Genomic DNA, 15333 nt, shown 5'->3' on the forward strand with positions numbered 1-15333 from the left:
AAGGGGTATTGGATTTGGTCAAATGCTTTTTCTGTGTATAATTCAGACTGTAATGTGGTTTTTTGTCCTTTAATCTTTCACTACATGATCTATTAGTTTGGTTAATTTTCTGATGCTAAACCAGCCTTGCATTCCTGAGATAAATCCTGTTTGGTCTTAGTGTATAATCCTTTTTATTTGTTGTTGGATTTGGTTTGCTAGTATTTTACTGAGGATTTTTGTGACTATATGATATTTTGATTTCTAGTTTTGTTTTGTTGTGATATCTTTGTCTGGTTTTGGTATCAGGGTAATACTGGGCTCATAGAATGAATAGGGATGTATTCCCTCTTCCATTTTTTGGGAAGAGTGTGAAGAATTGGTATTCATTCTTCTTTAAATATTTGTTAAAATTCATCAGTGAATCCATCTGTGCTTGGGCTTTTCTTTGTGGAAAGTTTTAAAATTACCAATTCCATCTCCTTACTTGTAGGTCTATTCAGATTTTCTAATGTTTCTTGTGAGTTTTAGTACTTTGTGTTTTTTAGAAATTTATCCTTTTCATCAAAGTCATCTTCCCTTATATCTTTTAAATTATCTGTAGCATTGGTTGTGATGTCCTGTCTTTCATTCCTGAGTTTAATAATTTGGGTCTTCTCTCTGTTTTTTCTTGGTCAGTCCAGCTACAAGTTCGTCAGTTTTGTTGATTTTTTTCAAAGAACCAACTTTTTTTTTTCGGTACACAGGCCTCTCACTGTTGTGGCCTCTCCCGTTGCGGAGCACAGGCTCCGGACGCGCAGGCTCAGTGGCCATGGCTCACGGGCCCAGCTGCTCTGCGGCATGTGGGATCTTCCCAGACTGGGGCACAAACCTGTGTCCCCTGCATTGGTAGGCGGAGTCTCAACCACTGCACCACCAGGGAAGCCCAAAGAACCAACTTTTAATTTCACTTACTTTATAGTTTTTCTCTTTTTTTATAGCATTACTTTCTGTTCGGCTTTATTATTTCATTTCTTCTGCTTTCTTTACATTTAATTTGCTCTTTTTCTCATGTTTTAAGGTGGAAGATTAGTTTGATTTGAGATCTTTCTTCTTTTTTGATATAGGCATAGACAGGTATAAATTTCCCTCTAAGCACTCCCTTAACTGCATCCTGTAAATTTTTGGTGTATTGTTTTCATCTCAGAGTATTTTCTAATTTCTTTTTGTTTCAGTCTTTTTTTTTTTTTTTAAGGTGTTAGCTCAAATATACATTAATACTGGAAGCAGTAGCTGCCATTTACAGGATGACTGTCACTTTATATGTATTATTTTCCTAATCCTCATAGGAATTGTGTGGTTGTGAAATAGTGGTTTCCTGTTTTACAAACGAGGAAATTGAAGCTTAGTCAGTTTTCCAAGATTTTGCATAGCGAATCAGTGGCCTGACTCCTCAGAGCTTGTATTCCTTTCACTATGCTACACTCCCATTCTAAACTACTTGGTAAGTAGTGGTAATTCCTTTACATAGAAGGTTAAATGCAAATAGCTGGACTGCATTTAATATTTGTCACATTCTATTCACATATAGCGTGCCATCTTTTCTTCCATTTAAACATTCGAAATTTAAACTTTCCCTCCCAAATGTTACAAGGATTTTGGCTGGGCTTGGCTTTTAAATGTGTGGTTTGTGGGAGCCCTGCTGAATCAAAAAAGAGCTTTAAATGGTATTTTGTATTCAGATTCTGATATGAAAGATAACTTATGTCCACAGTTTGTTAACTCTTGTTTTAGGTAGGTCATTGCTGTGTTGAAGAGCAAGTGTTTAAATATTTTCATCTTTATTTTTTTTGTACAGTTGAATTGCTTGTGGGACAAAGAAGAGCCTTTGTTGACCCTTGGAAAAATTGGCCAAGGGAATTAGTATGCATTTCCTGCCTCTTACCAGATTTCTGTTATTATAAGGTTGTATAAAGGATACATTTTTGTATCTTTTGTAATTTATAATGGTGCTGAGCACATTATAACTAATCAGTAAATAGTGAATGATGAAGGCCTTGGGATAAACTTTAATCAGCCCCTTTTTCTTTTTGTTTCTATTGTCCACAGGGTAGGTGGTGATTATAAACTTTGAGCCTAGAATTTTAGGCTTAAACTAAAATTTTTAGAAGAAAGTTTATTTTTTCATCTTCAATCACTACTTTAAAAAAAAGAGAGGGAGAGAAATTGTATTCTTAAGTATGTCTCAGTTTTCTGCAGATGACCCTGTCTTCAAGTATGGTACTATTTCCCATTTGAATGAATAATCTTTTTTTGTTTATTTTGCAGGTTATGTTCATTATGGGTTATTATAAGGTATTGGGTATAATTCCCTGTGCTATATAGTAAATCCTTATTGGTTATCTATTTTAAGTATAAAATATCTGTTAATCCCATATTCCTAATTTGTCCTTCCCCCGCCTCCCCTTGGTAACGTAAGTTTGTTTTCTGTCTGTGAGTCTGGTTCTGTTTTGAATATTGATTCATTTGTATTATTTTTTAGATTCCACATATAAATGATATATTTATTTGTCTTTCTCTGACTTATTCTCTAGGTTCATTCATGTTGCTGTAAATGGCAATTTTTTTTTATGACTGAGTAATGTTCCATTACATATATACATATATATTTTATATATATATTATATATATATGTATATATATATCACATCTTCTTAAGCCAATCTTCTGTTGATGGGCACTTGGGTTGCTTCCATGTCTTGGCAGCTATAAATAGTGCTGCTATGAACATTGGGGTGCATGGATTTTTTCGAATTAAAGTTTTCATTTTTTCCCACTGTATAGTGAGAATTGGAATTGCTGGATCATACGGTAGTTGTACTTTTATTTTATTTTGTAAAATTTATTTTAATTAATTTATTTTTGGCTGCATCGGGTCATTGTTGCTGTGCGTGGGCTTTCTCTAGTTGCCATAAGCAGGGGCTGCTCTTTGTTGCGGTGCGCAGGCTTCTCATTGCGGTAGCTTCTGTTGCGGAGCATGGTCTCTAGGTGCATGGGCTTCAGTAGTTGTGGCTCTCAGGCTCTAGAATGCAGCCTCAGTAGTTGTGGCACCCGGGTTCAGTTGCTCGGTGGCATGTGGGATCTTCCCGGACCAGGGCTCGAACCCATGTCCCCTGCACTGGTAGGCGGATTCATAACACTGTGCCACCAGGGAGGTCCCTACTTTTAGTTTTTTAAGGAACCTCCGTACTGTTTTCCACAGTGGCTACACCAATTTACATTCCCACCAACACGAGGGTTCCCTTTTCTCCACATCCTCTGCAGCATGTATTGTTTGTAGACTTTTTGATTATAGCCTTAATAATCTTGAAGTTATGCTGAATCTGTTGAGTAGCTATAGGGATTAGGAGAAATTTATTTTCAGAACCACGATGAGGTCGGTCGTGATATAAAGCCTTAGGTGCTGCTGCTGATCTTCATGGGGAATCTGTTTGAAATGGACAAGATAATTTACTTGGTGATAACTGCTTGAATTAGGGCCTTTTTAATTGTATAGTAGTGTTGTGACCATTGGATTTGCAAGAGGTATTTAGTAGCACTCCCAGAATAATGCCAGTAAGCCATTAAACTCAACAGTGTCTGTCTCTCCTATTACTTTGTGTACTTGAATGTGGGTGAGACAAAAAGACCTATTGTAAATGGGGGATAGTAGTTCTTGACTCATAGAGATATCTGTGAGTCAACACTAATCACTGTGGGTCAGGTGTTTGTGCTGGAAAGTTCTCTTAAGTGACCTTATTCCTTTATGGTAATGATCTGTTTAAATAATTCTTTCCTTATTTGTCCAGCAGCACAGGTGGTTTTGAGAGGTTGTTAGTAGCATCATGGAATCATAATAATATATAACACTTGTGTAGAACTTTATTTTTAAAATGCTTTCATGTATGTTATCTTAGTTATCCTCACAAGCCTGTTTTGGGCAAGACAGATATCGGAATTTTACAGGTGAGAAAACCAGCTGGCTGCATGGTTACCTTCACAAGGTTGGTGTTGCTTTTTTTTTTTCCTTTAAATTACAAATTTACACTTACTTTAAAAAAAATTAATTTATTTTTGGCTGCATTGGGTCTTTGTTGCTGTGCATGGGCTTTCTTTAGTTGTGGCAAGCGCGGGCTACTCTTCATTGAGGTGCGCAGGCTTCTTATTGTGGTGGCTTCTCTTGTTGTGGAGCATGGGCTCTAGGTGCGTGGGCTTCAGTAGTTGTAGCACACGGGCTCAGTAGTTGTGGCTCGCGGGCTCTAGAGCACAGGCTGAGTAGTTGTGGCACACAGGCTTAGTTGCTCTGCGGCATTTGGGATCTTTCTGGACCAGGGATCGAACCCCTGTCCCCTGTATTGGCAGGCAGATTCTTAACCACTGCGCCAACAGAGAAATCTTGGTGTCTGTTTTTGAGACATTGCTGTCTGTGGCCTGGTCCTTTGCTTCCCAAACTAGAAACTTATATTGAAGGTTTCCTAAGACTTTTGGGGAGGTAATTATGCTAACCAGACTCATAAGAGACCAGTTGATTAGAAAAACCAGAGATAAGAGGAAGATTAATTACATTAATAAAGCACGGAACCAATTGATTTAGGCTGTACTTCATCTGTGACTATAATGCTTTTATATGTTTGCCTCAGTCCAGAGCATCCCTTTTGTGAATTCAGGGTACTTGAGGAACAGTAATTGGTTAGAAGTTTGTTGGGTGATAGAAGAATCAGCACAGAGGGAACTGGATGGTCTTGAGTAAATATCTTACTCCAGTAATGAAGGTGGGTAATGATAGTCCCTATTCCAAAGAGAGGCTCCAAATGAGCCTTAATTCTTTGAGTAATAGCTTAATGGAAAGAGACTTTTTCTAATATCAAATTTTGTTTTTTTGCCTAACATTTTATCATGAAATAATTGTATTTATCATGAAAAACAAAAATTGAAAGAATTGTACACAAATTGTACACCTGTTTACCTACCACCTAGATTCTGTAATATTTTGCTTTATTTGCTTTCTACTCTGCTATCTTATTTTTTTATTTTCCAAGTAAATTGCAGACATCGGTACATTTACCCCCAAATATTTCAATATGCATATTATTAACTTTTTAACTTTTTTAAAAATTTGAAGTACAGTTTAGAGTGGAAAACAGAAAAATCTTAAGTATACTGTTTGATGAGTTTTGACACATGTACTTATCTGTGTAACCCAAACCTCTATCAAGATATACATCATATTGTATATACTATACTATATTGTACTCTCACTGTGAAAAGTTCCTTCATGTTTCTTTCCAGTCATTCTGCTCCCTGTTCTTCCCTCCCTGGGAAAAATTTTTTTCCTACTGTAGATCAGTTTTGCCTGATTTGGAAGTTATGTAAATGGAATCACATGGTATGTACTCTTTATAAGGCTTCCTTGACTTAGTGTAATGTTTTGATATTCATTAGTCTTGGGTATATCAGTAGTTTGTTCCTTTTTATTGTGTACTTTTTAATAGTTTCTATTGTGTGAATATACCACTATTTTGTTTCTCTGTTCTCCTGTTTATAGATACCCTAATTTGCTTTTTAAATTATAACTACAAAAGTCACTTATCAGCAAGCATTCTTACCTGACATCAGGAAATGGGCTAGAATTGATTGTAATTTTCTTAGGTAACTTTGTATTCCAGCCTTGTTTTTTCTAGTTGCCTTGATTTGATTTTAGGTACGGTTTGTGAGATACCCTAGCCCTTTGCACACCCCAGTTGCAAAACCATCTGATCCATTATGTGTTGATTTCTACTAGGAGATGATTTTTTTAAAATCTTAGTGCCTTTATCCCACTGTCTGCTGACTATTAAGGTGATTTGCTTTTTAAACAAAAGTGTGCCTGTCCTCACTTGTCCAATTTTGTAAAATCGTGCCTGTCTCCCTGAAGCCAAAGGCAACACTGAGAGCTAATATGAGAGTTTTGTTTTGGGAACTTTGTGGTCCACTGTATTCTTGTTCAGAGACCGTGTTTGCCTAATGACTTGACATTTGAGCCTGTTTTGCATTTACTTGGCATTTTTCTCATTAAAAAAACCTTTAATATATCCAACAATCTTTGGTAAACGAGACCTTTTTTCCTTTTCTTCTCTGGATCAGACATCCCATGTTTCTTTAACACAAAGCTCTGATAATTTTTCTACCATCAGTGTGGATCCTTGTAGTTTCTTAAAAAAAAAACAAAAAACGGATTGGAACATATCCCCAAAGTTAATAGATGTCGAACTAATGCTGGGTGTGATAAGATTATCTCTTAGGGCTTCCCTGGTGGCGCAGTGGTTGAGAGTCTGCCTGCCGATGCAGTGGACACGGGTTCGTGCCCCCATCCGGGAAGATCCCACATGCCGCGGAGCGGCTGTGCCCGTGAGCCATGGCCGCTGAGCCTGCGCGTCCGGAGCCTGTGCTCCTCAACGGGAGAGGCCACAACAGTGAGAGGCCTGCGTACTGGGGGAAAAAAAAAAAAAAAAGATTATCTCTTAACTTCGCACACGTTGTACTGCTTTAAAAATAACGCTACATGATTCCCTCTCCTCAATCTCTTGCTCTCCAAGTTGCTCTGTATTATTAATGTATTTAGCATGGGTGATCCTTTGGTCATTTTTTTTTTTTTAAAGAAGATGTTGGGGGTAGGAGTTTATTAATTAATTTTATTTTTGCTGTGTTGGGTCGTCGTTTCTGTGCGAGGGCTTTCTCTAGTTGTGGCAAGCAGGGGCCACTCTTCATCGTGGTGCGCGGGCCTCTCACTATTGCGGGCTCTCTTGTTGCGGAGCACAGGCTCCAGACGTGCAGGATCAGTAGTTGTGGCTCACGGGCCTAGTTGCTCCGCGGCATGTGGGATCCTCCCAGACCAGGGCTCGAACCCGTGTCCCCTGCATTAGCAGGCAGATTCTCAACCACTGCACCACCAGGGAAGCCCCCTTTGGTCATTTTTGACTCATCTTTTTTTTTAACATCTAAATTTGCTAAACCGTACTTACATTATTCTTTGTTTATCAAGTTTTTATAGAACTCATTTATCAGTTCATATTTTATCTTGATTTGTGTATTTTCCTCTGAGAGAAACTAAATTGGAATATTAGGGTTTAGTAAGTGGAATAACTTGAATCTGAGATCATAAGACTCTAATAAATGATGTTTTGGAAGAAATATTGGTAGTTGAAACTTGCTGAACCTTTGTTTCTATCCTTTTAGGGAATCTGCTGATAAACTGAGGGTTGGGAAGGGCCCTTGCAAGTGCTTATAGCTAACAGTGAGTCCTCAATGCTTAATGATACGTCAGAGAAGAACCTAACAAAACCTGTGATAATTTCAAAAACTTGTAACTTTTCTTGTGGTTATTTACTTTCCACTTTGGTTCTTTACTTGACATTAATAACCAGAAGCAGAGCAAAATGTTCTGAATTTCATCTTTCCTTTATCTGTTTCCTGATGGAATTTCTTAGGAGCAAGGAATTGGTCTAAAGAGAATGGGTTAGAGATATGGATAGTTTATGAAAACTTAAAGATATTCAGGGGAGAAACTATTCTTCTTTTTTTTCAGCCCCTCATCTTTCTGATTTGACTTTTTGCCAATCTTTTTCATATGCATCCAGCCGTGTTGCTAATTTTTTGGGGGTTGGGAGTAAGGCAGAGGCCTCGAGGAGAACACCATGGGAAATGGTTTGCAAGGAGGCCTAGCACAGAGTTGCTGGAGGCATGGGGGAAGTTCTGAAACTGTTCTCCTTTTACCTAGTACCCGTCAAAGCTTGAAAGAAGGAAGTCAAAGCCGTTTCCACTTTCACAGTCCTCCTCCCTTTGCTGGGCACTGTGTTAACTGGAAGTGCCATACTGTGCAGGAGAATGTGGCTGGTGGGGTGAGAAAGAGAAATAAGTTAGAGCCCAGGGTCTACTCATTGTTAAAAATAGGTATCTATTTGGGGGCTGATACCGTCTTTCATTCTGTGAAAGCATAGCTAAGAATGGCATTTGCCATCATCTTAGTGCACCAAAAAGGCATTTAAAAGTTGTTAGGACTACAGTGGTTTGTTTTTTTTCAAAGGAAGTATCTTTTTAAAAATTTAAAAGTATTACATGCTTATTTTAAGCAAGTCAGAGTTGTATATAGCATAAAATGAAAGTTGTTTCTTACTTCCTTTTTAAAATTTTTCTCATTAAACTTTTTTAATGGGTCTCAAATTCTGTGACAGAGTTTTGGTCAAGTTGTTTCCATTAAAAAGTACTGATTTTAAAAACTAATAAAACTGCCACGCACAAAAAAAATGGTTCACAAAACATTCTCCTTTCCTCTGAAGGTTTTACGATGCATTGTTATCATTAACCAGTCTTTTGCTATTGAACTTAAATGGCCAATTGAGACAAACCGTTCTGAGACCGTTCTTCCACCGCTGATTAAGACTGGGGTGGCAGGTATTGGGAATAATATTCATTTAGCCTTCTGAGCTTTCTGGCAGACTTGGTGACCTTGCCACCTCCAGCTGCCTTCTTGTCCACTGCTTTGATGACACCCACAGCAACCGTCTGTCTCATGTCACGAACAGCAAAATGGCCCGGAGGAGGATAGTCAGAGAAGCTCTCAACACACATGGGTTTGCCGGGAACCATATCAATGATGGCAGCATCACCAGATTTCAAGAATTTGGGGCCATCTTCCAGCTTTTTCCCAGAACGACGATCAGTCTTCTCCTTCAGCTCAGCAAACTTGCAAGCAATGTGAGCTGTGTGATAATCCAGCACAGGTGCATATCCGCCACTGATTTGGCCTGGGTGGTTCAAGATAATCACCTGAGCTGGGAAGCCAGCTGCTTCTGTCGGTGGGTCATTTTTGCTGTCACCAGTTGCATTGCCACGATGAACATCTTTGACAGACACATTCTTGACATTGAAGCCCACATTGTCCCCACGAAGGGCTTCACTGAAAGATTCATGGTGCATTTCAGCAGACTTCACTTCAGTTGTCACATTGACTGGAGCAAAGGTGAGCACCATGTCAGGTTTGAGAACACCAGTCTCCACTCGACCCACAGGGACAGTGCCAGTACCACCAATTTTGTAGACGTCCTGGAGGGGCAAAGGCAAGGGCTTGTCAGTTGGGCAAGTTGGTGGCAGGATGCAATCCAGAGTTTCAAGCATTGTGGTTCCACTGGCATTGCCATCTTTATGGGTGACTTTCCATCCCTTGAACCACAGCATGTTAGCACTTGGCTCCAGCATGTTGTCACCATTCCAGCCAGAAATTGGCACAAATGCTACTGTGTCGGGGTTGTAGCCAATTTTCTTAATATAGGTGCTGACTTCCTTAACAGTTTCCTCATATCTCTTCTGGCTGTAGGGTGGCTCAGTGGAATCCATTTTGTTAACAACAGTTTCAGACCCAGAGTGTAGGCCAGAAGGGCATGCTCACGAATCTGCCCATTGTTGGAAATACCTGCTTTAGATTCACCACCACCAGCAGCAACAATCAGGACAGCACAGTCAGCCTGGGATGTGCCTGTAATCATGTTTTTGATGAAGTCTCTGTGTCCTGGGGCATCAATGATGTTCACATAGTACTTGCTGGTCTCGAATTTCCATAGGGAGATATCAGTGGTGATACCACACTTGCGTTCAGCTTTCAGTTTGTCCAAGACCCAGGTATACTTGAAGGAGCCCTTTCCCATCTTGGCAGACTCTTTCTCGAACTTTTCAGTGGTTCTCTTGTCGATCCCACCACATTTGTAGATCAGATGGCCAGTAGTGGTAGACTTCCCCGAATCTACGTGTCCAATGACAACAATGTTGATGTGGGTCTTCTCCTTTCCCATTTTTGCTTAGGTTTAGTGGTGGTTTTCACAACACCTGTGTCCTGGCGGCAAACCCATTGTGAAAAAGGCCTCACTTCCTTTTTAAATACTACTTTCCGGAGATGACTACTTAGAGGTGAGCACCATGTCAGGTTTGAGAACACCAGTCTCCACTCGACCCACAGGGACAGTGCCAGTACCACCAATTTTGTAGACGTCCTGGAGGGGCAAAGGCAAGGGCTTGTCAGTTGGGCAAGTTGGTGGCAGGATGCAATCCAGAGTTTCAAGCATTGTGGTTCCACTGGCATTGCCATCTTTATGGGTGACTTTCCATCCCTTGAACCACAGCATGTTAGCACTTGGCTCCAGCATGTTGTCACCATTCCAGCCAGAAATTGGCACAAATGCTACTGTGTCGGGGTTGTAGCCAATTTTCTTAATATAGGTGCTGACTTCCTTAACAGTTTCCTCATATCTCTTCTGGCTGTAGGGTGGCTCAGTGGAATCCATTTTGTTAACAACAGTTTCAGACCCAGAGTGTAGGCCAGAAGGGCATGCTCACGAATCTGCCCATTGTTGGAAATACCTGCTTTAGATTCACCACCACCAGCAGCAACAATCAGGACAGCACAGTCAGCCTGGGATGTGCCTGTAATCATGTTTTTGATGAAGTCTCTGTGTCCTGGGGCATCAATGATGTTCACATAGTACTTGCTGGTCTCGAATTTCCATAGGGAGATATCAGTGGTGATACCACACTTGCGTTCAGCTTTCAGTTTGTCCAAGACCCAGGTATACTTGAAGGAGCCCTTTCCCATCTTGGCAGACTCTTTCTCGAACTTTTCAGTGGTTCTCTTGTCGATCCCACCACATTTGTAGATCAGATGGCCAGTAGTGGTAGACTTCCCCGAATCTACGTGTCCAATGACAACAATGTTGATGTGGGTCTTCTCCTTTCCCATTTTTGCTTAGGTTTAGTGGTGGTTTTCACAACACCTGTGTCCTGGCGGCAAACCCATTGTGAAAAAGGCCTCACTTCCTTTTTAAATACTACTTTCCGGAGATGACTACTTCCTGGTATCTAACCTTCCAGACCAGAGGGTTTTCTTTGGTTTAAAGAATCAATGCATCACTTGGGTATACTCAAGGAGTTTGATTTTTATAACCTTTCAGAGGAACTTGACTGATGTTAGGTCATTTTGCATTTCTTAGGAGGAATTAGGACACTTCGGTCGTCTTTTTTATGCTCTGAGAGTTGACAGCATATTCTGTTAGAAACCTATCTAATACATTGTAACTTCTGGGTTTTTATTTCCTTTTATAAGTGAAACAGTATTTTGGTTGTGGTGTGGTGAAAGCCCTGAAAGCTGGAGCTGCGACATGGTTACTGTTCCAGTTATCTGGTGCTTCTTAGCAAACTACTCTAAAATTTAGGGCCTTAAAAAAGCAATTTATTATTATTTCACACAGTTGACAGGCTCATCTGGAAACTGGTGCAGCATCACTTCTTCCATATTGTAATGGTCAAAGCAGTTACCTGCCCAGATTCAAGGGGGTGAGAGTGAGGATGGGGACTGGACTGCATCTCTCAGTCAGAGGCCTAGCAGAGAGTTGGGGGCCATCTTTAATCTTCTACTGGTGGCGTGGCTGATGCAGTGGCAATCTTGAGAGGGAGAGGTAATAATTACAGAACACCCTTCTCATTACTCATTCATCTTCTGGGTTAAAATTCACCATGCTTAGACACAGTTCCAAGGTAAATTAATTTTGTTGTTGGTGGTAAAGGGGTAGAAAACATGAATAAAATTTGTTTACGGGAAAGGTTTTTAATGATGTAAGAAAATAAACTCTAGAGGAAGAACGTAAGATTTCCTAGTCCCCACTCCCCTCGAGGAAACATAACTTATTCTTTTAAGAATTGCTGTATTGCTTTTTCTTACTGAGAACGGTGATAACTTGCAGAATTTAAGAAAATGGTTTTTGAAGCAGGTTGATATATTGCATGTGTCATCAAGGGAGACAGGTATGCCAGTCCCCACTTCCTCAGAGACTTGCTAGGCCAGACATCCCTTTCCTGTAACTCAGTCCCCTCTAAATATATCCTCTTAGAGATTGTAAAGTGCTTCGGGAAATGATGAAGTGGGTTGAAGCTAGCATGGTTCATAATTTTTCCAACTCTTTGGCTTAAAATGAGCCCCCTTGTTTATCCTTCAAGATGTGTACTTTTTAGAGACTTAATGGGAAGGTTTTTCTTTTCCTGGTTGGATTTTAAAAATGAAATTCTCCTTTTGTAATTTGTTTTAGAACTTGAACTGCCCTGCATTCTGGGGTGTGTGGAGTGTTCTCTTACCCCTCTGTATCTGTGCTTTTGCAGTTCCCTCTGTTACAGTATCTCTCCCATCACATACCCAGGCCCTTATTAACTACCTGTGAAACTTTTTCTGATTCCACAGTATTCATGTTGGTTTTCATTTGTTCCTCTTACAGCACTGACTTATCATGTATACGTGTTGGCGTTCATTCTAAACTGTTTGAGTGCTGAGACCATCTCAGTCATCTTTACTGCTTATTGCTTATGCTTTGCTTAAGTTTAATGTGTTGAATGAAATGTACTACTAGGTGCACAGTATTCCACTAAACTTGAGGCTTAGCAGAAACTAACACTGGAGTGTTATAAAAAATTAGAAGATGATAATATGAAGAAAGTTACTGAGCACCTAATAATGGCAGCTGATATTTCTATAGCACTGTACAAACTATTTCTGCCTAAGTTTAATTGTATACTTTTGACTTCTCTTGGAGGGTTGCAGATATTTCCTCTCCTTAACAGATGAGTAAAGAGAGTATGGAACTTGCTCAAGCTCACTCATCTAGAAAGAGGTGGAGCTAGAACTCAAATCTACTTAATTGTCTGAGACAATCCTGTAATGTATGCTTGTGATTTTTAATCAGGTAGGTTCTGCTTTAAGAAGAAACAGGATCTGAAGATACAAAATGGATTGAAAGATGATAATTGAATTCTGGGCTTTACTAAAAGAATTTCTTCATTATTTCTAGCAATATATTAACCAGAGATTTAATTTGCAACAGTTTGATTTTTGTTATCCATCGGCAATATACTGGATGTGAAAGTTCCTTTTTATATTTTGAGACTTTAAGAAGAGTAACTTTTAACTTGTGTGAAGTTATTTGCCCAAGTTAACAAAGGCTAACAAAATCTCATCAGTTAGCTTCATACTAGACAGAGTATTCTTCTATTAGACAATCAGAGCACTACAGACATGTAAAAAATGATTTGAGTGACTATTTCTCAATTCTCTGTAGTATGGTGTGTAATTAGTGTAATTCTGCATGCATAAGAGAGAACTTAATCTATTAATACACAAAGGATGGCTTAGGGAGTAGGTTGACAAACTGCTCCTCAGAGCTAAATCTAGCCAAAGAACTAAGAAATTTTTTATAAGAATCGTTTTATGTTTTAAAATCATTGCAGAAGAGAATAATTCTGTGAATATTATATGAAATTCAAATTTCAGTGTCCGTAAAGTTTCATTGGAACAGTTACCTCATTCCTTTACTTAATTGTTGGCAGCTGCTTTCAAGCTCCAATGGCAGAATTGAATAGTGACAGAGACCCTGTGGTCTGAAAAGCTTAAAATATTTACAGAAAAGGTTTGCCAACCTGTGCCTTAGGGCATTAGTGCTTAATTTTGTCCTGTGGAACCTCAGTTGAGAAAGGCTAAGCTTACCAATGAAGACACCTGTTCAATTGCTGCGGTAGTTAAAGAGTATTTGTATTTAAGAGGAGCATTATATGTATCACAGCTGTTTTGAGAATTTGATCCTTTTTTTGCTCTGGAACGATGTTCTTTTGTCACTTGGCTTTGACAGTTGCAGCCTGGATTGGGCACCCAAGTTTTATTTTGTTCTGATGTCCTGAGGTTGACTAATTCATTGTATCTGACGCTTTGCAAAGCACTTTTTTTTAATGACTTACATTGAGATTTGCTTTTGAGAAGTGACTAATTGGCAGTTCCAAACTGGACAGATTGAGGCCAGGTAAAGCTTGTAGGTGCCTGTCAGGCAGCAGTGAAGTTAAAAATCACCTGCTGTCAACACTAGGGAATTTTACTACCATTTTCATTTTTTGAAAAAATGAAGGATCATTAGATTCCTGGAGTTGCAGCACTAAATGGGGAAACTGGGTAGTTTGCCTCTGTGGAATGTTCCTTTTGTTTCTGTAGCCTAATCATGAATTACTCTCTGCTAACCTCTTTCTGGCTTTGGTTAAAAATCATTTTTCTGGTAAGTTTGTTAATTAGGAAATGTAGAAATAGAACTGCTTGAGTTGTCATAACTTAAACTAGCCATGGAACTTTTAAACGAAAGAGGGAGCTAATGAAGACTTGTTTGAAAAAACAGGGGAGGGATGTTTTTGCTGCCTGAGCGCTGGTAGTTTTGTGTTACATGAAGCTGAAGACAATTATAGATGGGGATAAGGACTGTTGAGGAGAAAGCTGTCGACTTCTTCCTTTCAACTTCTGTTTTGTATGGAACTTTTATAACTTTGATCTAGTTTTGACAAGTGAGGTTCTTCGACATCCTGTTTTCCTGTAGAAGTAGATCTTTAAACAAAAAATCAACTCCAAGGTTTGACAGAAGTCTTAAAGCATATCAGTGAATAGTGTTTTATTATTTGGGTAATTAAAATAAATTGCCTTGCAGGTTGAAGGAATTAGCTCAGATTCTACATTCCTACTGCCCTTCAGCAGTAGCAGCAGATGGCCAGAAAGTTGGAGTGAAGATGGTGGGAAAGGTGGGGAGTATAGATCCATCACATCCTAGAGCCAGAGCTGTCCTTTTAGATTTGCTTTGTGCTAGTTCAATTTTTTTTTTTTTCTTTTTGGTCTGCCTTCCCCTACCCCTTCTTTGGGGAAGGTGGGTGGTAAGTAATTTATAAACACTTATCTTCCCCAAATGATTTGCCTCATTTAATAATTTATGCTTGTGCCATCAGTATTTTAACTTTGTTTAAAACTTCATCATATTTAAGATGAAATAGAGTTGTGGTAATAGCAGGAAAATGTCCTGAAGGATAGCCAATGGACTTATAACTTGAAATATCAAGTGCTTGTGAGAGGGATTATGATGGTCCCAAGGAAAGAGTGAGTGAGACTTTCTGGGTCCTGCTACCCTCCCCCCTCCTTTCCCATAGTCTCATCTAGATGTGGTCTCTTTCTCTGCCAAATCCCTTGCTCTCTGCTCCCTTCTCCTCCTCCGTGCTCCTGCCACTACTGCCTGCTGCGGGTGAAGTGGCTGTGTTGTGTCTAATTAGCAAGTTGAGCAATGGATTATGAGAGAGAACATTGCATTCACCCTGGGCACAGCCTTGGCAGGTTTACTACTTCAGTAGGGGCTTGCTTTTAGCCCTTGAGTATCTTATCGAAAATGGAAGATAGGTAAGAATAAAACATAGCTGATTGAAACATAACCAGTAATAGTTGTACTAAGTATTAACAGAAGCAAGATGGTT

The 15333-nt window shown here is 39.4% G+C and overlaps 1 protein-coding gene and 1 pseudogene across 1 annotated transcript; both read right to left on the bottom strand.

The window, feature by feature from the left end:
* Positions 1-8306: 8306 nt before the first annotated feature.
* LOC112413808 (elongation factor 1-alpha 1 pseudogene) lies at positions 8307-9893 on the bottom strand (annotated as a pseudogene).
* Positions 9894-9926: 33 nt separating this feature from the next.
* LOC112413879 (putative elongation factor 1-alpha-like 3) lies at positions 9927-11050 on the bottom strand. Its single transcript, XM_024766058.1, is given in 2 exon segments — positions 9927-10324; positions 10327-11050. Coding segments are annotated over 2 exon segments (834 nt in total). The 5' UTR covers positions 10763-11050.
* Positions 11051-15333: the final 4283 nt, after the last annotated feature.

This window comes from Neophocaena asiaeorientalis, unplaced genomic scaffold (genome assembly GCF_003031525.2).
Source record: "Neophocaena asiaeorientalis asiaeorientalis breed wild unplaced genomic scaffold, Neophocaena_asiaeorientalis_V1.1 scaffold46, whole genome shotgun sequence".
In the NCBI taxonomy this organism is placed as follows: Eukaryota; Metazoa; Chordata; class Mammalia; order Artiodactyla; family Phocoenidae; genus Neophocaena; species Neophocaena asiaeorientalis.